This window comes from Dermacentor andersoni, chromosome 6 (genome assembly GCF_023375885.2).
Source record: "Dermacentor andersoni chromosome 6, qqDerAnde1_hic_scaffold, whole genome shotgun sequence".
In the NCBI taxonomy this organism is placed as follows: Eukaryota; Metazoa; Arthropoda; class Arachnida; order Ixodida; family Ixodidae; genus Dermacentor; species Dermacentor andersoni.
This window is the reverse complement of record NC_092819.1, coordinates 70,951,724-70,977,346: the sequence shown is the minus strand read 5'-3', so window position 1 is coordinate 70,977,346 and position 25,623 is coordinate 70,951,724. Positions and strand designations below refer to the sequence as shown.

At 42.3% G+C, this 25,623-nt stretch overlaps 1 protein-coding gene across 5 annotated transcripts in view; it reads left to right on the top strand.

The window, feature by feature from the left end:
• LOC126522364 (uncharacterized) overlaps positions 1-25,623 on the top strand; it is an 81,426-nt gene that overhangs the window by 27,497 nt on the left and 28,306 nt on the right. For 3 of the 5 annotated variants that reach the window (XM_050171102.3, XM_072288766.1, XM_050171101.3), the window contains 5 exons: positions 8,910-8,940; positions 16,998-17,183; positions 21,014-21,223; positions 21,633-21,735; positions 23,494-23,675. In XM_050171102.3, the coding sequence (XP_050027059.1) occupies positions 8,910-8,940; positions 16,998-17,183; positions 21,014-21,223; positions 21,633-21,735; positions 23,494-23,675 (712 nt within the window). The remainder of the gene's footprint in view (positions 1-8,909; positions 8,941-16,997; positions 17,184-21,013; positions 21,224-21,632; positions 21,736-23,493; positions 23,676-25,623) is intronic. The other 2 variants (XM_055066381.2, XM_055066382.2) reach the window with 2 other exon arrangements.

Below are 25,623 nucleotides of genomic sequence, written 5' to 3'. Positions count from 1 at the left end.
TTTGGATGCTCCAAATTTGCACTGTGCTGCCAGGTTGCCGTGGGCTTCTGCGTACTCAATCGCCTTTTTCTTGAAGGTGACGGTGAATTGCAGCTGGCTTTTGCTCATTTTGAAACAAAATCTGAAAAAGCAGCCTTTAACCAATATAACTCTGACAATGGAAACTCAAAATGGCAGTGCCACAATGTCGCCACGCTTCTGGTGCTGCTGCTGATGGTAATGGCGGCTGTTTATTTCATCCGCCCATTGTTGCAAGACTTCCGTAGTTTTTCCGCCAATGTCCGGTATATAAGACGAGGGTCGACTTTTCGCAATGGTTTTTTTGAAAAAAAGTTCGACCTATATTCCGGTTTTTACGGTATGCCTTCTAAACACTGGTGCTGCAACTTACTGCTCCCCAAGCACAGGAGCCATGAACTGTCTAGATCTGGCACTGGGCCCCCCCATCTCTCTTTAACGATTTTAAATGGGGTGTCATCGACAATTCCTATGGTAGTGACCATATGCCTGGTATCATTAAAAAGTTACCTCCTTTCCAGACAATACTGTCGAGATCACCTCGTTGGAAGCTTAATCTAGCAGACTGGCCTCTCTTCAGCGAAAAAGCCAGTCAGGATGACATATCCGCTGATCTAAATATAGATCAAATGAACAAAAAGATTACTGCTGCTATACTTGCTGCAGCAGAACAGACGATCCCACAATCCTCCATCTTCTTAGGAAAAAAATTTAATACCATGGTGGACAGATGAATCCACAGAAACTAAAAAAAGTACAAAACAAAGCATCGGTCTCTTTTGGCAATACCCAACAGAAGATGATCTCTTTCAAAAAAGCGAAAGCTAGGTACACACACAGACAAGCCGAAAGACAGTCTTGGAAAAACAATGTATCGTCAATAAATACCTTGATAACATCCAAACGAATGTGGGATCAGCTTTGTAAGTTTAGAGGTGACTACAGTTCTTACACTGTCCCCATACTCTCACCCCCAGGCATGCAAACAAATTTAGAACAAGCAGACATATTAGGGCAGCACTTTCATGACATCAAGCTCAGTAACCTATTCTGCTAAATTTCCAAAATAAAGCAATTGGCAGAAAAACTAAAGCTTCCGACCACAGGAAGTTCAGAGAAATTGAATGCCCCCTTAACAATACTGGAAATCATTAAAGCACTTGCTACTGACAAAAAAACAGCACCTGGTCTAGACGGATTACATTACACAATGCTCGCTCATCCATCTCCTAATGCAGTTGAAACCTTGCTTCGTTTTTTCTTTAAATATAAGCTGGGAAACGAGAAAAATGCCCAATGCCCAAAGAAAGCCATCATAATTCCTTTCTTGAAAGCTGCCTCGAAAGTTGCCTTGCAAAGTCTCATGAAGCCATTATAAACATAAGATTGACATACGTCCTTGAAACTGATAACCTGCTAGATAACCATCAGTACAAGAAAGGTTGCTTTACAATGGATCACCTAGTCCGGCTAGAACACGATACGTGCGGCCTTTCTGCGCAAGCAATATTGTCCCATTGTTTTCTTTGATCTAGAAAAGGCGCACGACACATAAAGGTTCGGTATATTAAGGGACTTGGCAGATTTAGGATTCCGCGGTAGAATGCTCAAATGTCTAGCTGATTTCATGTCAGACCGAACATTCCAAGTGCGTTTAGGAACGGTGCTGTCACATGCATTCACTCAGGAAAATGATGTGCTACAGGGATGCGTATTAAGCGCAACACTTTTTGTGGTGAAAATGAGCTTGGTAAATCATGTAATTGCATCCTCTGTAACACATTCATTATGTACGTATATGTGGATGATCTACAAATTGCGTGTTGTGCATCGAACCTGGCAACCTGTGAATGGCAAATTCAAATTACATTAAATGAACTAACGCAGTGGGCATACGAAAACGGTTTTTGCTTCTCAAGTGAAAAAACTATTAGTGTTGTCTTTACACAAGAAAAGAGGCCTATAACCAGATTCGATCCTTAAGCTATAGGAAACGACACTACTGGTAAAACAAGAACACAAGTTTCTGGGTGTTCTTTTTGATAAAACAGTTCAACGTCCTCGCACACATAAAGTGTTAAAATTAAAGTGAACAATGCACTTAACATTCTCAGTCCTATCCTGCAAGCACTGGGGCTCGGACCATAAATGCTTGCTACACATATACCACGCTTTAGTATGTAGCACATTAGACTATGGTAGCATAATATATGGTTCAGCCAGACAGTCTTACATCCGACAACTTGATCCAGTTCATAACCTTGGACTACGACTGGCATGTGGTGCTTAGAGAACATCGCCTGTCCAGAGTTTATACGTTGACTGTGATGAACCTCGTTAACAGCAGCGCAGAGTACTACTAACTTTTTCTTACGTACTCAGAATTCAGTCCTAACCACAACACATATGCTTCAACATTGTCACACAGTGCAACTCATGCTTACACTATAAAAATAAACCGAACATGATCAAGCCGCTTGTCCGGTGATATGAGCAATATTGTCAGGATTATGACATTCCTCGTGAAGTCCTCCAGGTTGCCAGAAAGCCACAGCGTTCGGCCCCATGGTACAATTTCGCACTGTTATGTGACTAGGCATTGACACATTTAAAGAAGACACCCCACATGAACACATTATACAAGAATTCCGCACTCTTTAGGACAAATATCAAAATTACATGGAATGTTACACTGATGGCTCTAAAACCAAAGAACGCATGGGTGTTGGGGCCGTAACGGAACATTGGGAAACAAGTATTAGGTTACCACAACATGCCTCTGTCTACACAGCCGAAGTCTACGCAGTATGGACTGTAGTTAAAAAAATCATCGCTGACAAACACGAAAACAGTCATATACACATTCATTAAGCATACTCACGGCTCTACACATGTAATCTGAATGGGAGCTCCTGCTAAGGGATATTTTGAATGCATTAACGTCAAACAAATAAGGCAAATCAATTACGTTTTGCTGGGTACCAAGCCATGTTGGGATACGAGGTAACGAAGCAGCAGATAGATGCGCATCAATGGCAATGCACAAAAACGAAACACAACTCTTCCATATAAAAATAGTATCAAGGCGATTCAGAAGGCCTTGACATCAAAATGGGACTATTTTGATGTCAAACACGAGTTTTGAGACACACGAATGGGGATATTGTTTAAGCAAGAAGCTACATCATATTAAACCTATAATTCGTGAGTGGAAGTCATGCTGTCACCAGCAACGGTTCTATGAGGTGATCTTGTGTCAACTTGGATCAGACACATCTGATGCACAATTTCTTCCTTCGAAAAGAAAACCTGCCAACTTGCGAAAAATGCCATGGACCTCTTACATATCATAAGAAGCCAACAAACATTGACACCAATGACAACATAGGGGAAATTACTTGTGCTTAATAAATGAAATAAACGATAATGAAAATGAAAGTGGATGAAAAAATGAGAAAAGGGGTTAACCGAGAGTCCCCGCCTGCGGCAAGTTGTTTTTTGATCCACTTTCATTTCCAATAATTTACCGTTTCTTTATTTCATTTATTAAGCGCAAGTGATTTCCCCTATGTTGTCCTTGGTGTCAGTGTTTGTAGGCTTCTTATATGACTAATAAAATTCGGGGCCCTCGGGCAACCCATTTGCTTCTAGTTTATGAACCTCTTAGTCATACACATCCTAATGACATGTCTACACATCAACACACAGAGTGAAGTTTTTAAACAACCTGTATAATTTACATATACCATTACACCCTGCCTTAATGTTGGCAGATGACCCCCGAGTGTGATTTACTAACCTGTTCGACTTTTTAGAGAACTGGTTATCTGGACCATTTATAATGTAATGCAGGTTTACCTGCTTTAACATTGCGTTTTCTTTTGTCTTGTGACTGGCGCAGCATAGCCTTAGTTGCCTTTGTGCCATTAAACCCAAATTAACTAACGAACTTGGTTAATTGAGAAAGTTGCGGGAAAAGATCTATACATACAGGTGTGACCTTTCAATAAGCTGTCAGTTGTTGGAAGCATTCATGTCGGCTATTTCCCGTCTGTCATGACTTGTCTGGTGCTGTTTGTTAGGAAGATCTTTTCCCAACTCTGCTTTCTGAGGATTGGTTGCTGTCTGTTTGCTTCACTTAATGTTATAATTTGTTGTCACAATTTGTGAAAAGCTTTATACAATTGGCCCTCTACTAAAGAGAACATGAGTAAATGAACTACAGACAAACCTGAAAGCCCAAGGCAAAATTCTCGGTACAGTGAACTAGTTTCATATTCCCAACGTCGCCTATACTATTCAATGCATTTCATATTTCTTGACAATACAACGTCGCCAAGTTGCAACATTGCATTAACGAAATCTGCTAGGACGCTCGTCCTCATATCATCTTTCTCTTTAGTGCTAACAGAGATAAAGCCGGCAGATCTCACACCTTGTGGGAATTGATATTATGCGAAGCAGTATGCGGGAAGCCTAGTGAGTTAACGAAATGACCATGGAAGCACCAAGACCTAGGCGGTTGTTTCGGGACCTACATGACACTCATGACATTCAAGTCATGACCTATCATTTGTTTGTCACCTTTTCATACTATGCCAATTTTGGTACATACGAAGATGTAGGCGGCTGTTTCATGACCTACATGACACGCATGTCAAGACATTCATGTCATTACCTATTATTTATGTTCGTCCTACTCTTGTCATTGCTATGCCAATTATGGTACATACCAAGTTAACGAAACCGCCATGAGAGCACCAAGAGGTAGGCGGCTGTTTCATGATTTACATGACACATGTCGTGGTATTTGTCATGACCTATCATTTATGTTCATCATATGCTTTTGTCATACTATGCCAATTTTGGTACCTACCAAGTTAACGAAACGACCATGAGAGCACCAAGACGCAGGCGGCTTGATAAATAATGTCAGTGGCAAATGTTTGCCAAGAAATGCTTCGCATTTTAAACAATTAGCTCGGGTATACTTTTTGCCCGCTGAAATTGCATAAACTGCAATTGCAGCACACTTGTGAGGCCATTGCCATTTTTGTTTAGCAAAGAGAGGAAAGCACCGGAAGAGATTGCTGTTGCCGAAAATGCTTCATGGCCGTCCCTTTTTTCTGTGTTGCCTGTTTAAAATGGATTGGCCACATCGCTATGAACCTCTCCCTGCATGTGATGACACTTTTGCGTGCGCTGCATTCTCTGCAGGGTCATGTGCATTGATCCATTGTGTGCGGAGAAAACAAAGTGCAGCAAAAACAAGTCCGTTTCTCACTAATGTAGACTTATCCCCCTTGGGCGCAAATTATAGTGGACTCTCTATAAGTGTGTCAAAGTTACACAGCTTGATTCCAAGGCACTCTACACTCCACTGCAAGAAAGACAAGGTGGTAGGATGGTGACCTAAGAATTTTCTGATGAGTTAATATAATTAGAGTAATTATACATTTATTGGTTAGTCGGTTATGCTCTACTTTTTCATAAAAATTTCAGATGGAGGCTTGAAGCATATGCATAATTTCATAATTGAGTGCATGCATTATGAGCAAAAAATTATTAGGGGTGTGCGAATACTCTATTAATTCAACTCTCAAACTGAATATGTACTGCGCAGTCCATTTACCGTATTTACTCGAATCCATGCCGGCCCCAATTCTAAACTGACCTCTGACTGTCCGAAGCCTGACAAAATAAAAAACTTACCTTGAATGTAAGCCAAACAAAGAAGTGAGGACAGCGTTCACAAAATGAAAACGGCATTAATTTAATATGAACATGCTGAGCTGACTCCACGTCATTATCGCTGCTAGCCTCATACGCATGCTCGTACTCTTGCAGATGCATGCAAGCTCGCGTCCGTGCACTCACGCATGTGCAGACAGTGCGGCATGACTCGTATGCATTCAAATGCGGCGCGATCTCGGTGAGCAGCTCCTCCTAATGGCATGCTTATCTTCCTTATCGCTGTCGTCTCCTCGTTGCAGCGCACGCAAAAAGCGCCACCTGTTTCCCCCTCCAATGACGGAAGTTTTTCTCATCGATGCCAAAGCCTGTCCCAGCTTGAGTGTTTGACGATGCCTCTGCGGCTAGCACGTTTTGTTTGAAAGCTCCACTATAGTGCCATCGCCTCTCTAGTGCCATTACAATAACGCCCCGCCACACACCGATACGACACAACTCAAAATGGTGACGTCCCTTGTGTGCTTCGGTTGGCTGGTACTGATTTTTCTGGATGGCACTGGCTATGCACCGTATTTACCATTTTCGATTATAAACAGGAGCATCTTTTAAAATACTCGTATCTGAGCCAACCCTAAAGTTTGGCATATGATTATTTTAAAAAAATCTATTGGCCTAGATTCGAATACATATAGTATAGCGATACCACATATAACGATAATGTAACGCTGCACTGAAGGAGTGTTGAAGAGGAAAAAGTGGCGTGAGGTTTTTGGGTGATTGGCTGTTTCGGACTGTCCCATGTCTTCTCTACCATTTCACTGTAAATAAATCTATTCTACATCCGTAACAAGTGGTCGAGGTGCTGGAGGTGCTGGATATGCTGAAAAACATGGTGCTCACTGTGGGCAGTGGTGACAAAAGCACGCCGTATGTCCTCGGGAACTGCAGGCGTAACAGACAGGTAGGTTGCGGTGGAAACTATGTAATAGGTATGTGTGGCACCGTGTGATTCCACGGGAACATGTCGTGGTGTTGGGTAGTACTCCGTAGTGTCATGATGGACTGGTGAGGAATGGCAGCTACTGAGGTTCGCCAAGAGAGACCGAAAGCTTGTTATTTAAGCGTGGTTTTTCAGAAGGAAATATATAAATATACTTTTTATTTATTTATACATAAAATATTTATCATATATATTTATGAATATATGAAGAAATATTTTCCGTATCATCATATACTAGAACTGAGCTACCATGAGTGCTGTCATACTAATTTGGAGTTCCTGTTAATAGGAGCAGACTGTACTGTATATGTTGATTTCTATGTAGCTAAGTTATTTACATTCTTATTATGCAATGCTAGGAAATTCCCAAGCATGTGCAGCAGTGATTTATTGCTGAAAATTTGTAAACACACAATTTTGCGAAAAATTTTTCTTACTTGATTTGATATTCAGCATTTTTTTCTTAATTAAATTCAAGATATCCTATTCGGTATTCGCACACCCCTAAGAACTCTTCTTTCTATGTTGCTACTGGAATGTGTCAACATCGAATGTCTTGCAAAACATGGTATATAGTACCTTCAGCAACTAAAATCAAGGCACATGGAGCTTGCAGGGGGTTCAATTCACCTTGAGTTCAATGTCTTTGCCACCACGCAATAGAACCGACAACAACAAGCTGCGTCCTCAAATGTGGGCTTGGGCTTTGGGCCTGAAGTGGTCAGGGTGCATGAGGCAATGGCCACAGCTTGTTACACTATGCCTCAAGCCATGATTGGGAATGGAGGCCTTCTTGCATCCCTGAAAGTGATTGTCCAGGAATGTGGTCACTGTTTTTGTTACCACCTAGCAGACAGCATGTGCAGGTTAAGCATTACATTTAAATTAGGGAGTGCAAACGGCTTGTGTACGTAAGAATTACAGGCTGCAGCACTGTGCAGGCGCAGACCCAGATGCAAGCCGCTTGCTTCCCTTACTTTAAAGCTCTCTATTAGGCAAATCTGTTAGACAACGGGGCCATGTTCTTGGCCTGTCACTTTTGAATGCATTGATATCTACAGGCAACAGCATTACTGGCACTGTGTTGACACAGTGTTCTCATTACTGGACGGACGCTGTTATGAGCTCGAAACAATGTTGGTCGTAAACACAAACACATCCAGTGCCAGGTCACGTAAAATCTTGCGAAAGTGATCATATTCCCGCAAATTAGTGGTTGAGAATGAGTGCAGTGATCGCTGAGCGAAGCATGGGGCACAAATTGTACTATCAGCAACGTTGTTCCAGATAGCCTCGAGCAAGGCTCGCCAAAGTCGGCTCAATTTTTACAGTAAAATTTCACTTTGCGCTGTATTCCCTGTCCTTGCTTTCTCATTTTGCTACAATAAAATTCTCGCAAAAGCAAATTTTTTTTGCTTTCCCCGCTGGATAATTTGAACCTGTCAGGTCGGTATCGTCAGGTTCACAGGGTTCGACTTGACTCCTATGCTGAATGCAATAGCGACCCCTGTTAGTGGCAGCATATCTCAGTGGAGCTTAGGGGACGCTGAATGTGTTAAACACATGTTATCTCCCTCTGAAAACACTTATTTTCAGCTTGCCCTAGGAAGATTTTCAAGCCTATAATCGTAGCTTGCAATGTCTGATTACAGTATTTGGCTGACTCTAAAGTGCGCCTTTTATTTTGCCGAAAAAATTGGGCCTGAAATTACCAGCGTGGTGCAATCGAATACGAAACCAAAGCTGCATTTGCCTCATTTGTATGCCTTACTGTATAACATGGCTGCATTGCGGCGAGGCGAGGCTTTAGCAAACTTGCTGCCATTTTGCGACATGTGGTTGACCCTTGCCCATTTTTCTAGCTAAATCGGGTGAGCGTTAAATTTCTACTTCGACATGTAGGAAGCGGATGCACATTTCATTCGGGGGTGTGTTAGAATCGGGCAAGTACTGCCAAGTTAATCAGAGGTGTGTTTTGGCATTTTTGTGCATCTTTTTTAATTCGACCCACTAGATAATTCAATCAATTTGGTCGGCGTTTCCAAAGTCAAATTAACGAAAATCAACTGTATAACAAAGGCATTTTTGTTTAGGATGGGACTTCATTGTAATGAGGTTTGACTGTAAAGAAAAATTCAGTGGTACTATATTTGTCATTGTACACTTCTGTTTCTTGCCTCCACCTGCCTTTCTCTCCCAGGTGACTCCTGACAGAGCTGACCTGAAGGCTGGTGAGTGTCACCTTTCTTCGAACTGCAACAAAATTTCACTCTGGTTAAATTGGTCATTAATTAGCAGCACACAGATTACGGAGTGAAACGAGTCATTGTAGGACTAATTATGTGCATACTTCTGTTTTCGTTGTCTGCAGTTTATGTGACATGGGTGTAATTTTTCCTAATACACGTAGATCAGTCTGCATCGCCTTTAGTGACCAAATTCATCGCGACATGACATGGTACTGTCGCATAATTGCTCATAGGAGTATTCTACTTTGTTTCCTTTTAGCGTTTAATTCTGTATGTGCGGTTGAAGTAATCTTGGCAAAACTTCAAGAGTGGCTAAGGACTAACTGTCGGGTTCATTAGTCTTTCATAGCTCATGAGGAGAATTAGCTCAGCAAGAGACACACGCTTTAAGGGAAGACAGACAAGTGTTATGCAGGAAGGTAATGGCCAAATTTTCTTATCAGCAACCTTTAAGTATCATCTAAGCAGATGTGTGTGCCTGGAGGTTTGCAGATATGATTTAAATCCCAGTGCATCACTTTCAAAATTCTTCTGCATGCTTATACTGATTTTTCTGATTTTTCGTCACCTCTGGTAAGCGATAATCACGACATCCTTTAAAGTGAACCTTGCTTTGCCCACCTCCCTAGGATTTATTTTATCTATTTATTACATACTGCAGACCAATCTGGTCCAAGCAGGATGGGAAATACAATTTATGATATATCTGTATTAATAAACAAAAAAAAAACAGAACAATAGAAACATGATAGTACCTGCAGAACAGACATGATCACCTAGTCATACAGTGTCATAACGTTCTGTTAGGCTATTCCAGTTGGACACAGAACGCAGAAAAAAACGAAAACTTACAAATGTTTGTTCTTGCAAAGTAAGGGGTTTGAAAGTGTTTGGTAATGTCTCATAGGTCTTGCAGGCAATGGAGAAAGAAACTGTCTGATCAATAGCCATTTTACCATTAAGTTTTAAAAATTCAGACTTTTTTTTTCTTGATTCAAGTAGTTCAATGTTGTCAGCTTTCATGAGTTCAGGAGGAGAATCAGTGTACTTAAATTTAAAGTAGACAAACCTGACAGCTTTTTGCTGAACCCTTTCTCGCTTTTTATATCTTAAGTTTAGTGTTAGGATCTCAAACAATAGAGCAATATTCAAGCTTAGGTCGTATCAATGTTAAATAGCCAAGAAGTTTGGCCTTAGCAGGAGAATTTCAAAGTTTGTTTTAAGTAACAAAGTTTGCAGGAAGCGAACGAGCAAATGTTGTCAATGTGCAGATTCAAAGAGAAGTCATTAGTGATTGTCACTCCTAGGTACTGGTAACTGGTAACCTGTTTTAAAGGAAGAGATGTTAAGGTATAAGTATATTTAAGAGTTATCTTAAGCATTACAAAAAGATAAACAGTTTCATCGGTATTAACAGTCTTGCCAAAATCTGTGCACCACTTCAGTGCATTAGTAAGGTTAGAATTCAACTCAACCTGATCAACTACACCTCTGATTTCACTAAATAAAACATCATCCGCAAATAATTTGAGTTCCAAGGGTAACTACAGAGACAATGCCATATATATATATAAAGAAAAAGCAAGGGTCCCGAAACTCTTCCTTTAGGCAAACCTGATGTTACAGGAAGACTGGAGGAATCACAACTATCAACTGAAACAAACTGTTTATGTAGGTAATCGGAAACCCAAGAGACCAAAATGTCGGGAAGGTTAATATTTGAGTTTATTGAGCAATTTTTCATGAATAACTCTATCAAATGCCTTGCTAAAGTCTAAAAGTATTGTGTCAATTTCTCCATTATTATCTATGCATGCTGCAAATGAAGGAACTACTGTGACCAAGTGTTGCTGTAAAAAAATTTCTTCTAAGTCTGTGTTAAAAGCTTGGTAGTATGGAGTTTTCCTCAAGAAATTGAATGATGCGTTTTGCTACATGTTCCAATAATTTACAAAAAGATGTTAAGAACATGGGCAGTAATTTTCTAATAAACGGTCACCTTTTTTTAGACGGGTATAACTTGAGCTGTTTTTCATTAATCTGGTAGCCTCTCATTTAACAGTGTTAACAAAATCGTTAACAGTTAACAAAATCGCAAGAAGTTTAGCGATAGTTTCAGCATAACGACGAAGAAAGATATTGGGCAAGCCATCAATCGATTTTGTTTACAGATGTAACAGCTTTAAGATTACACTGTGATATGAAATAAAACAAGCCTGGAGTGCTAAAATGCCCCTTGATGCAGATTCACATGTGTACTTGCTTTTGAAAACACTCTAGTAAAATAAGTATTAAAATATTAAAATACTCAGCGATAACTTGTCGATCTGTAACAGTTAACACCAACCGAAACCTTCGTCACATGCCTGTCAGCATCGCTCAAGTAATCACAAAATATTCTTGGTGTATTTTTTATAAAGTTAGGTAAAGTTGTTGTGGAAAAGAAGTCCTTAGACTTGTGCATTTCATGTGAGAGCATCTTCGATATCAAAAATGACAATAGGATTGGGAGTTGACCTTTTAGCTCCATTTAGTTTCTGCTTTAAATGAATAATCTTTCACATTATGCAGGGTGTACGTTTGTGCACTTTCACTTGTTTGGTGCGAACATATTTAAACAATAATTGCACATATCAGCAACCTTTTCCATGGCGAAGATACATTATCATGCTTTTCAGCAAATTCACTTAGGCAATTTTCCATATGCCCAATCACAGAAGCATCATCAGCTCTTTCGTAATCTAAGTAGCGCTTGCTACTAGTTTTATGAGGAACAAACTTTACTTGAGGAATTGACATATACATAAGACGTTGGTTCGATAAACCTTTTTCAACTATAACAGTGTGTTCGGTAAAATCCCGGCTTATGAAGGCCAAATGTAATATTGAGAAAGATAAACCTTGGATGAGAGTGGGCTGTTTGAGAACTTGAATTGGGTCATGAGTGAGCATATTACGTATCAAACACAATATTCATATTTTGTTGAATTTGCTAGTTCGTTGTAGTCGCTCCCAATCGATGCTGGGTAAATTAAGATCACCAAGCAAGAAAAGTTTATTTAGGCAGAACTACGTACTCTCATAATTTAATTAGGTAATCAAAAGTAGAATCAGGTGGCCTGCAGCATGCTATCAGGATGAAGCTATGTCTCCAGCAAGATATTTTTAAGCGTAACCACTCTAGATCACGAAAGCAGTCAAGTACTACTGCCTCATTTGAATATTTAACAAGGATTGCTACGCCCCTGCCCCTGGTTTGTCTCTGCAAAAATCTTCATAAGAAGGAAAGACTAAATCGTCTATGTCGCTGTGCAAGCAAGTTTCATTGAGGACTGAAATATGAGGGTCATGTTCAAGTAACTTTAGTTCCAGACTATATTTTTTGTTAATAATTCTATGGGCACTAATATTTAAGTCTGAGGTACTTTTTCTTTGGCTTAACATGAGTAAAATGACTAACGGTTTCATTGTAGAAGTGTGATGAAGTGCTGGTTTGGATACTTGGACTGCTGAAGTTTTGTGTTGCATATGCATGTAACTGCGCATCATGGGGAAGTTTCGTTTGCTGTTTTTGTTTTTTTGCAGACGCACTTTATCACTTTTGTTGTCTTGATTGTTCGATTTGTTTTGTTGTCATCCGTCTTGCTGAGTAAACATTCTCGATGAATGGAAGATTCCGTGTCCACTTGAGTTTCAAACCAGTGTCCTCCAGTGCAGCACCTCTATGCTCTACCCACCAGGCCGCAGAAGCATGTGTAGAAAGACAAACACCCTTACCACCTTCTCTCATGCAAGCTAGTGCTTTGAGATGCTTGGCGCGTGAGTCGCATTGCATAGGAATAGTTTACCCACAAAAGAGACTGCACTCTGCTAGCTGACAATGAACATAGAAGTTTTACGCCCGATAAAGTAGTGTACAGCTGCACTGTCATCATTCCCTCACAACCATATTTGCTGAATTCCAATTCTATCTTCAGTGGCACAAGACATGTTTGTTGTGTCCAATGCGACACAGAAATGAATTGTGGCTCTCTATGTACAGTGCGTATGCATTTAACCAGAATAGTACACTACATTCCCTGCATCTCACATGCAAAGCTTGTATATTCATGTAAAATAATTTCCTCATAACAAACTGAACATTTATTTGTTAATACTGCGATACACTGTGGGGATTTTAGCAGGGTTGTTTACAAAAAGATACAATAGTAAACAAAATTTGCATTAGCAATGTAACATATTGCACTTTGTGTCTGCTGCCAGCTGAAGAGCCACCTTGGCTGATGCATCAGAATGAATTTTTATAGTAGTACATGCGCTGCAGCAGTACTGTGCGCACATCGAGGGAAGTGCAATTTCATGCATTCAGAACGCCATGCTTAGCACAGGCAAAGCTGCTTGCCTGCCATGCATACCTTTGTTTTTGATAATTTGATTCCTTTCTGGCTTCTCCTCTAGAGATATCAGACTCATACATAACACTCATCACAAACATAAGCTCATTACAGGCAAGTTTGAGTACTATATCGAATTACCGGATTTATCAAACCATTTGTAGAGCACAAGCATGTTCGTTAGAACTGGGTTTGTTTTACTATGTGAACTTTCCAAACGTATAAAAAAATTAGGCTCTGGCTCCTTTTGTTTGTTTCAACAAATGTAAAGTTCAGTAAACCGTCCCTTTGTTTTGTCACCATAGCTAAGTATGACTACAGGACATGTTTGTTGCCAAAATTCACTGAGCTTCTCTTATTGTGATGTTCAACTAAGCTTTTGATACGATTCTCACAATGCGTGGGATCTGGACTCTTCGTTTTGGTTTCAGAAATGTTTATTTTTGCTCGCTCTTTGTGATGCATCCACTTGTGTTTAAAACAAAAAAATTGCGCACGAAGGCAGCTCTGTATACACTTCCTGAAATCGGGCTTTTGATGCAGTCCAAAATTTAAATGCAGGTGGCCTTTAAGCAGGGAGCTGGAGTAATTACTTAAGGCCTCTCCCTGCGATCTCCAATTACCCCTGTCCTGCACCAAGATTCCGACTAGCGCCCACAAATTCATTTCATCGCTCCACCTAGTCTTCTGCTGTTCTCGATTGTGTTTCCCTTCTCTTGATACCCATTCTGTAAACCTAATGGTGCAACGGTTATCAAACCCGCGCATTGCATGACCTGCCCAGGCACATTTTTTTTCTCTTAATGTCAATTAGAATATCGGCTATACCCGTTTGCTCTCTTATCCAAACTGCTCTCTGTCTCTTAACGTTATGCCTAGCATTCTTCGTTCCATCACTCCTTGCGTGGTGCTTAACTTGTTCTCAAGCTTCTTTGTCAATCTCCAAGTCTCTACCCCATGTGTCAGCACCGGTAGAATGCAGTGATTGCACACCTTCCTTTTCAATGATCATGGTAAGCTTCCAGTCAGGAGCTGACAATGTCTGCCGTATGCGATCCAAACCATTCTTATTCTATGAATTACCTTCTCATGATCAGGGTTTCCTGTAATTGAGCCAGGTAAACGTACTCCTTCACCGACTCTAGCGGCTGTCTGGCGATCCTGAATTCTTGTTCTCTTGCCCAGCTACTCAAGATTATCTTTGTCTTCTGCATATTAAATTCCACTCTTATGCTCCCTTCGTTAAGGTCCTCTAGCATTTGTTGCAACTCGTCTGCAGTGTTGCGGAATAGAACAATGTCACTGGCAAATCGAAGGTTCCTGAGATATTTGCCGCTGATCCTAACTCCTAGGCCTTCCCATTTTAACAGCTTGAATACTTCCTAGCATGCAGCAAGTAGCAATGTAGAGATTGTGCCTCCTTGTCTGACCCCTTTCTTTATAGGTACCTTCCTACTTTTCTTGTGGAGAATTAAGGTGGCTGTGTAATCTTTGTAGATATTTGCCAAGGTATTTATGAATGAGGTCTGTACTCCTTGATTACGTAATGCCTCTATGACTGCTGGTATCTCTACTGAATCAAATGTCTTTTCGTAATCTATGAAAGTCATATAGAGAGGTTTATTGTACTCTGCAGATTTCTCGATTGCCTGATTAATGGCATGGATGTAATCCATTGTAGAGTATCCCTTTGTGAAGCCAGCCTGTTCGCTTGATTGACTAAAGTCCAGTGTTGCACTTATTCTATTGGAGATTATCTTGGTGAATATTCTATATAATACTGGGAGTAAGCTAATGGGCCTATAATATTTCAATTCTTTAACGTCTTCCTTTTTGTGGATTAGTATAATGTTTGCATTCTTCAAGTTTTCTGGGACCCTTGCGTCGATACACCTCGTATAAAGTCACCAGTTTTCCAAGCTCTCCTCCATCTTTGAATAAATCGACTGTTATTCCATCTTCTCCTGCCACTCTTCCTCGTCGCTAGTTATCGGAGTTTCTGTATCCTGTTCCTTACTGTTTCTAATGGAGGTATCCCGACTCCTCTGGGTACTGTACAGGTCAGTATAGAATTCTTCCACTGCTTTTACTATACGTTCAAGATTTCTGATAGGTATTACCCTGCTTTTGTTTCAGTGCATACATTATCGTTTGTCCTATGCAAAGTTTCCTCACCGATTTCAGGCTGCGTCAGTTTCCTTACGACTTCTTCAGTCTCTCTCGTTATGGTTTCGAATATAATTTATTTTTGCCTTGTTGATCAGTTTTAACAGTTCTGCGAATTCTGTCTTATCTCTCGAGTTCGACACTTTCATCTTTATCGCTTCTTTATTAGGTCCTTTGTTACTTGGGAGAGCTGGCCTACTGGTTACCTTGGTGCCTTGTCTCCCACTTCAACTGCTGCCTCTGAAGCCAGCCTCGTTACCGTTTTATTCATTACCTCTGTCATCATCATCTCTCTGTTCTAAGGCTGCATATTTCTTTGCAAGTACCAGCCCAAATTTGTCTGCTTTTACCCTTGCTGCATCTAGGTTGGCCTGTTTCTTCTTGACCAAGTTTACTCTTTCTCTCCAAATTGAGGTGAATGCTAGCCCTCGCTAACCTATGATCACTGCACTTTACCCTACCTAACACATCTATATCCTGCACTATGCTGGAATCGGCAGAAAGTATGATCATCATCTTCATTGTGAGTGGATGTTGGAGTGTAGGCTTGTACTACCTTTAATCTATACCTCTTATTGAGTTTGATTACGACTGCTGCTACCCTCTCACTGATGCTGTAGAATTCATCAATGTTGCCCACTATGTCCTGATGGATTGGGAATCCTACCCCGTATTGCTTCTTACGTGGGAGCCCTTTATAGCAGAGGACATGGCCGTTAGTCAGCACTATGTATGCCTCTCCAGTTCTAATCTCACTAAGGCTGATGACATTGCAAACAATGTCTGATAGTTCCTCAGAGTCCTGCTAAGCTAGCCTCGCTCGACAGAGTGCGTGTGTTAAAGGTTGACCGGGCCAGTTTCCATTGGCGGCCTGTCCGGACCCAGATTCTTGGCACCCTCTGCTGCATTAAAGATCTGGCCGCCGCCTTGATCAGATGCTCCGCAGCTGCTGGGGACTGAGGGCCATGGATTAATTGTAGGAATCGCAAGGGAGGTAGGGGCCGAATACTGCACCAGGGAGGCCAATTCCTGTTCTGGTGAGGGAGTGTCTTTGTTGATGCTTAGTGGGCTTTCTTAATTTGGTTTTACCTGGATTGGTATAGCCCCACTCGCACTCGGCATCCTTTGCCAGCATGAGGCACCACTCCAAGCCTTGCTTTCAATCGGAACCTAACAAATTTGCTTTTGAGGCATTTCGCATGGAAAATACGGCTATGTTAACAGCACCACTTATGTTAGCATCGCAAACAAGAGTGTCTCAGTTGGAGGATTAGCAGAAGGCATGCATAGTAATAATGCTGTTTTATTCTTGATTAGTAAATTTCAGTTCTAATCCAGCGTATGTGGTGTTGGTGTCTTTGTGTCCTGTTTATATTGCACTGGCAACATGATTACAGATTGAGAATCTGTGGTAATAAGGTACTATCTAAAGTTTTACTCCTTCCTGTCAGCTGCACTTATTGTCACTGGCCTCTGCAGGTTCCTCCTTCGTACCTTTTGTGGACCAGTGTCGACAGCCATTCGCCATCATCCAGCCTATGGAAATCGCTAGCCGCCAAGCTTCAGAGTTGCCCCAGCACATCAAGCCATGTGTACCGATTGCCGAGCATATGCACTTGGGGCTGATGCAAGCACGCCCATTGCCTGCAGAAATGTCTCCGCACGGTACGCACCATGTCCTTGGTAGTTGTCCACTTTCACAGTGAGGTGTCAAAGTCGCCGTTAAAACTACAGCAAAAAACTACTACTAAAGCTGCCAGCATATCGGCATGCAAGAAAGAGCATTGGTTCGAGGCTACAAGATAATAAAGACAGCGGTAATAGTGGCTTCAAGTAATGCCATTTCAGACCTGCGGTCATGGCTGAATGTAAAAAAAAAATCGCGATGGTGAAGGGTTTCAGCATCCGAAATTTCAGACGTCCTTGTGTGTTGGCCCTGTTGGGTACTTGGCAATGCCGTGAAGGTGTCCAAAAATCGGGTATGCGAAAAAGTGGTCATCTGATGCATGTTCCTGTACATTGCACTGGCTTAAATGCATTGGCTCTGCTCTCCACAAAGCGCCTGGGCCTCCTCGACACCGACCATGCCACCACATGTTGGCATTGCCAGATGAAAAACTTGAAACTCTCCAATGTCGCTTCACTGTGAAAATAAAAAAGTATGCATGTGCAATGCCACACTTCATGCATAAGTTTTTGCTTTGCACAGCTTTTAGTTTTCCAATGAGTTGTCAAACATGACCCACGCCGTGCACAATGGCCCAATGAAACTGACGTGGTGTGTCATGTTATTACGTCATCACAGCCAAGCAACCATACGTAAGGTTGCATCCATTGCTGGGCAAGAAAAACCAAGCACAAAGAGTGGTAGGCAGGGTCATGTTTATTGTAAAAACATAAACTCTGCCTCATCGGACTACACTGAAAGGCCTTTTGAAAAAAAAATTTAAACCGTTTGGGCTCTTGCAACTGTATTTATTTGTTAGGCATATTTGTAGCCGCCAAAGAACAATCGGGGAATACATCGAATCATATAATGACAATATGCTTAAGGAATTAAAGAACATTTTAAGAATTATGCATGGTACGATGCAGGTTATAGAGTGCCAGTTTTGGGGAACCATAAAACTTCGAAATGGTGTGCTTGTATGGAAGTCGAACTGGCAGCCGTTGAGGCAAAACCGGCCGTGCCAGTGAAAATTGTGCCACATGGCACCCCTAACCATACAGTGTATTACTGCAGTAAAACCCCATCCATGTGAGGTAAATGTACTAACTGGGAAAACGTGCAATCCAAAACAAGATTGGATGAAGTTGACATCTACGTAATGTGAAGCGTCGTGCAAATTGTTGCAACATGAGAAGTCGACGTGAAACGAACTGGTGGTTGCTTGGCATCCCGAGATACGTTTTGTTGTTTTCCTATTCCAGTTTTTTAAGGCAGCGGCTGAGAAACCAAAAGGAAATCGAACTGGTTGGTAACACCGGCTGCTGTCGGAGTGAAACTTGACATTGATGGTGGTGTGTTTGGGTTATCGCCTACTGAAGGCATGCAATATGTTTCCAATGGCACTATGCCCCATGCACTGTACGGCAGGTGAAGGTGGTTGTCACAATAGGGTTAGGGGTGAGAAGTGTCTTCCCGTTTCTTAAAGTTATGCCTAGCATTTTTTGTTCTATCGCTCATTTCACTGTCCTTAAATACTCGCGCTTCCTTCTTAATATCCAAGTTTCTGCCTTGTATGCTAGTAGGGTATAATTGAGGGATCGTACACTTTCCTTTTCAAGGACAGGGTTAAGCTGCTGGTCACAACTTAGTCTGCCCATTCTGACCCATTTTAAGTCTTCTGCCAATTATCTTATCTTGATTGGGACCCCCTGTGAATACAGTAAAACCCTGTTGACACGTTTTCAAAGGGACAGTGGAAAAAAAAAATGTGCCAGCCGAGAAAACATATCCGTGAGAAAGTGCGCAACGTCAGAAACAGTCCAAGTGGCGGCCAGTTCAGTTCTCTGTGTTGGTACTCGTACTGTGACCAGGAATGGCACGTGCGCACGAGTATAATTAAGGTACACGTGCGGTGCTCCGCGACAATGGCCCCTGCTGCAGTATTTTTTGTGTGCTTCAACGCGTAACACGGTTCTGCTGCACTGAAGCTGATTAAAGAGAACCGGCATTGAGAAATGCATATAAGACCCTTGCAGGCCCCAAACTGAATGCAGCCCTGTACTTGTTCCTAGAAAGCTTTAATCGATGCGCACTTTTTCAGATACTTCACCAACTGCTCTTTGCATGCTCTCTCTCAATGTTTGTGTAGTGCCTGGCTTGTGCAACTTTGTTCGTTTATTTCAAACATTAGTCGCTTGTTGCAATGAACTGGTCACTTGTTGCAATCAATTGGTCGCTTGTTGCCCTGCACCGTTATTTATGTGGTGGCCACTTAAATGCGACATAACATGCAGGAATATACAGAATGGCGCTGTATCAAATGGAAACATAATACATAGGAGTCAGCGGGATTTAGGTCGGGACTCCAAAAGCGCGACATAGCAGACGGGAAAATGCAACAGCGAGGAACGTGTCAATCGGATTCCACTGTAATTGACCTAGACAAATGTACCTGTTACATTCCTCTTTTAAGTTTATGTTCATCTTTGTTGGCCATTTAATTCCACTGCAGGGCGATGACCTCCACATCCATCACCAGTTATCCCTATTTTCAATCAGTAGATTCTACCTTGGGCCTGCCAATTTTCTCATTGCACCACCCTGTGTTCTCCTGAAATCGAATTTCTTTTTTCTTGGTTCTCGTTCTCCTAACTCTCTTAACTCTAATAGACCACCTATCTGCTTTACGCGGCGTGACCTTTTGAACCACTTATCTATTTTGGCTATACACTAGAAGCTGTTGAGTGACGCCCAGGGGGCATTTTACCACAATAATTTCTCTAATTGGTTCGTTATTAGAGGAGACAGAAGTGGAAACGTCGTGTCACCTTGCTTCCAGGAGCAGACATTCACTACTGACGCTCTCTCCTTTTGCCTCTACTAGCATCCACAAGCGTGACACTCTTTCCCTGCCTTTTCCTGTAAAGGAGATTAGGCACATCAACTTTAGCTCAGCAACCCCGCCACCCTTTTATTTCTCATTAGTTCGATTTCTCTGCTTCCAGTGGCGCTTTTGTGCATTCTGCACTGGATGATTTACCGAAGTCGATGTAAATTGGTTGCATGGCAGGCAGTATGTGTGTTCAGTCTCTAGTAGCGGGCGGGGCTCCCTCAAAGAAGGGCACGTGGGCTTTCCTTTGAAATTTTCGCGGTTTTCATACCGTACAGCAGTTTGGTGCTTCGCCGACATGATTACCAGTGTGCGATTTAAGCACCACACTTGTTTGTTCATACGCCCCAACCCTGTGAGGAGACATTTAATCTCAACTAGAGTATCACCCAACCTGGCGGCGTAGTGGCTTTGGTGTTGCGCTGCTAAGCCTGAGGGCACTTGATCAAATCCCAGCCGTGGCGGCCGCACTTCAGTGGGGACAAAATGCAAAAATGCTTGTGGTGCCATGCATGGGGTGCACACTAAAGTACCTCAGGTGGTCCAAATTGTTCTGGTGTCCCCCCACTATGGCCTGCTTCATAATCATATTGTGGTTTTGGCACATAAAGCCCTTAAAATTTTTTTTCAGAACTCTATCAGCTACTTGTTTTCTCTATAACCTACACCGCTGTCTTCATGCCTACCATTTTTGTTCCATTGTTCATTGTGCGATCCTTCACCTCTTGGTTATCCTCCAAGTCAGTGCCATTGGATATGGTGCTGATAGAATGGACTTAATGTATGTTTCTTTCAATGGAATGCCCATGACAAGATGACATGAAGTTAAGTTGCTGCGAATCTTTTTATAATGGTGAGGCATTACTCTTAAGAGTGAATCTGCCTGTAGTACAACCTCTGCTGTTGAGCCATGCTGACACCTGTCAACCCTCACAGTTGGCAGCGCCGTCGTCAAACCAGCGTCGGAGCATTGCCAGCAGCAATTTGGCATACCTGCGCCCATGAACACTCCCTCTCCCAGCTCGCGAATTCCTCGCATCTCACGGGCCTGCTCCACTGCACATAGCCAACAGCAAGTCGGGAGTTGCATTGAAACACTGCACTCGTCCCCTTCCGTCGGCAGCACTTTGTCATGTGCCAGGCTTGGTGAGTTCTTCTTTGTATATAGTACTATCTCTATACCAGTTACCCGTGGGCTGCAGTATGTGCCAGATATATTTAGTTTGAATATATTATTTTATTAGGCTGCCATTGTTGGCAAGGCATTTAAGAATTGCAGTATTTCAAATGCCACGGATGCCACCGAGCACGACATGCTCCGGGTAGTTTGTACAGTAGTGATACAGAGGCCTCCGACGGTGTTCTGAGTAATACCTGGTCCACTGTGCCTCGGACACAACAGGTTTTTCTTTTTGAAGTGGGAACACATTGTTTTCTCTCCTACAATGTGAACAGTCAAGGACACTGCATTCTTTTTCTGGGCCGTAAAAATTAGGCGCACATTGCAATCGAAGGCATGTTAGAGTTGAGTAAATTTGGTATGTCATCTTGCCAGGGCCCTGCGCAGGTGATCGAGCGTGTGAGCCCCAGGAAGCTGCCACAGCATCTGTTGCTACCTTGACGGATGCCAGCCAGACGAAGATGTGTGCTCCTCAGAAGTGAGTTTTCAGGGCCTGTTGCCATGCCGATGCAGACAGATGCATTTGTCGGTGCAGTTATGTAGTTCGAAAAGGTCTTTGCTGTGCATTCAGGATGACGGACACGTGCAGACAAGCCTTTCAGGGTCGCCGAAGCTTTATTTACTTATTAAAGTGCTTTCCTGGCCAGAAGGCACTATAGAAAGGAGTGGCATACATGAACAAGCATACATGTGCTGTGCCTTCAACGTTTCGTTCGCATTGAATCGAGAGATGCACAAAAGTCAATTCGATCACTGCTGCTGCCACGATTCGTCACTCTAGCATTTCGACAGCGAGTTTCTGTGCTCGTCGAGCAAATGTGTTCATGTTGACCTGTGTGCACGTGACACTGTGCTTGTTAATTTAGTTAAAACACATTGGCAAGCTAGTTCATTTGAATACATGATAGAATGTGTAAGCGCGACTGAACGAGCATGCAGAAAGAAATGCGGAGACAGAGCTGTCTCTGTGTCTGTTTCTTTCTGCGTCCTTGTTCAGTCGTGCTTACACATTATGTCATTGCTAATTTAGTTCGTAAGTAAATGTTTACAAGTTTATACATCCAATAAAACCAGTATCCTTACTTCATATAGCTATCTACTGATTTGTTATCGTAATCGATGCTTTGCCTTTCGGGCGAAACAGCAATTTGTTTTCAGTGTTTTGCACCAGTCACAATTTTCAAGTGGCTGGATAGGTGCTAGCTTGCTAGACACGAGATGTTCTCATTTCTGATGTTCCTGTAGTGAGTTTTTGCATGAAGTCCACATTCTGTAAGCTCGACAAAACTCTTAAAGAATTGAAAACTCTTAAACTTGCGTCTCTAAGCTTTTTATTATTCCAAATAAATTTTAGGTGAACAAAATTAATTTGCACCTGGACGGGTTACTAGTGTTACTGTGATATTCAAAAGGCTCTTCTAATTTCGCTTCTTTTGCACAAGGTAATGTGCCAACGTAATGTGCATGCACGGAAGGATACCCAATAGTTCTGTGCAGTCCTCGTGCTCAAAAAAGTGCTTCGAGCTTTTAACTGCATCTTTTGCCGACTGGTTGGAAACAGTAATGCACACTGGAACTGTAATATCTGTCTTCATTAAGAGAATCATGGCCTTCGCCACGAACTCTACCGATAATTTCAAATCTCTTCAGAACAGGTAGTGAGAGTGTTACCTAGGGTTCCTTAATTCTGGCTCTGTAAATGCAACAGTAGTGCTAATGAAACTGAAAGAGCCTACCATTTCCATTGCTCTCTTCCTCTTCGGGAATCATTAAATGCCTATTGGAGTACTCGTGATGGAAACACCATTGCAACTTCTCCATCTTTAATATGCATTTACCTTCCCACTACTGCTTGATGGACTGGGTTATCTTCACTCTACATAGCATCACCCTTTAACATGTTCCTTGAACTTTTACTTTTCCATACAACTATGAGGGAGGTGGTAGTTTCTGTTAAAGTTCCATTTAACCGAAATTCACAGAAAGATGGGTTACGTTTAACCCAAGTTTGTTTACATTGTGCCAGTGGGCTGCCAACTAAAGTTGATATCACCGTTCTGTTTAGCCAGCACTTCCGTTTAGCTTATCCAGAGTTCACTGTATCCAGTGCTTACTATATCTGTATTCAACAATGCTTATGTTTACCCAACTCTACTAAAACGTAAAAACTAATTCATAGTGAAATTTCAAGTGTTCACCCTCCCCCTTGCTTGTCACTGTTGTTTCCAAATCTTAGGTCAAGAAAGAGCATCGTACCTTCAGTTGGCCATGAATACGGGGATACGAGCCTATCCAGTAGCAGCTCCTACAGCCCTCTGCCGCCGTTTGAACTCCATTTCTTCTCGCCCGACTTTGAAAAGTACAGAAGTCCCTTCAAAGACTGCGTAGAGGACTACAAATCCCCCATCTTGCAATATGGTAAGTGTTTTCGAAATGTGCGACTATACCTATAGACTCGCCTTCATTGTGCAACCCGTTGGGCCATGCCAAGTGTTGGTCATAGTGGAACAAACACAGGTCGCAGTATGACCACCATATCTCATTGTAACTCATTACCTCATATATTGAAAGAGATGCTGCATAGTATGGACTATTGACATTATAACGTGCAAACACAGATGATCCGTGTCGTTAGGGCTAGCCTATAGTTATGCATTTTTCTGCATATAGATGGTATAGTTGAACCCTTCTAATGTTTTCCATGGGACTGCGAGAGGAAGACGTAACAGTTAAGAAATGTATTGTGTGAACATGCTGTTAAATGTTACGCTATGCATGGCTCAGCCTTTAAAGCATTTGCCATCTGATAATGCAGAATTAGTGGGGACCACCTAAAAAAGTGATATATTGGATTTGGCAGAGGTGACTTATTTCAAAAGTCACTGAAAAAAGTTTGTAGTGTTTTCAGATATCCATTTTTGGGGATACAGTCGAATCCACTTACAACAATATTCAAGTGCCTCAAAAATTCCATTGTTATAACTGATAATCATAATAACCGGGTTGCATGAAAAAATGAAAAAGGGGGTATGGCGGAGCTGTTATTAGAAAACTATTTAATGGCAGGGAGGCCAGTGCCCTTCCCCACCACCTTCCTCCATCCGGCTGCTGATTGTGTTCGCTCGTTTAACTGCTTCCTGGGCGCCCCAAACGCATGTAACAAGCCACGGCTGTCGATGTTATAGAATGGCACTGCTATATAAACTTCAAAGCGGGATTATGGGTGGCAGGCGATATGCGAGCTCTGCCAAGGCATCGCTTTGGTGGCCTCAAAAGAGGCCTTTAAAAAAATACGAGAAGGTTGCCGCGGTAGCCTGTCAGCTTGAGAAATCCAGAAGAAATGCTGAGGCGAGATCGCCACAAGCCTCTCGCCACCTACTTCTCACTGGCTTGCATGAGAAAACCCTATGTCTGTCAGCCTTGCATGCTTTACGCAAAGCTTGCCGACATCTTTCTCCAAGGCATCTAGGTGCTCCATGTAGTGCAACGGAAGGTTCCTCGCGAAAATAAAGCACCAGGGGGGACTGAATCATCTGCCAGGCCTCCTGTGAGGACAATGTTGAGGCAGCCTGCGCTGCCGCATCATCGCTGCCATCGTCGCTGTCACTGTTTGATGCAAGCATGTTCGCGACGATCGCCTCATCGGTTAGAAGCACTTAGTTTCCAAATCTATAGCCGTGTGCCTTCTTATGACCAGCAACATCGTGCATTACTGATGATCAGCGGGCAGATCAGCCATCTTCCGTTTCGATGGTGAGTCAGACGAGGCTGAGAAACCACATGGCCAGGAATGATTTTGACGCAACCAACATGAGCGATTATGCTGTTTGCAGAACTTCGCTGAATGAGGAGCCAGCAAGCAATCTGGAAGCAGTACAGTTGGCGGGGTCCATTCGTGTTTCAGAGGGTGGCATAGCGTAGAGCTATGGCCGCAGCCCATTAGATTTCAGAGGGGTAGAAGGGCAATGCGAGAGAGGTGCAAAAAGGCTGGAAAATGAGTGCACGGCAGCTCTTAGAGCTGTGGGCCATCGTTCAGCGATTACAATTTCTTTTCTTTTCTCTTCAAGGATTTCAAACGAAAACCCAGCAGCCAGACTTGATCGTTACAACCGGTAATGTGGCATTAGGGCATTGTAGTAAGCGGGCTATGTCACGATGTAAAACATACAAAAGTTGACGATGCAGCACCTTCTCATTGTTATAATGATACCGGTTTTAAGAAAATATCGGTTATAAGCGGGTTCGGCTGTACCTACTCATTCGCAAGATTTCATGTGACTAGCGCTAGATGCATCAGCATACTACAAGCCAAGGTATTCTTAATGCGCCCATCTCGGCTGCGGGAGGTTGTGGGTTTGATTCTTTC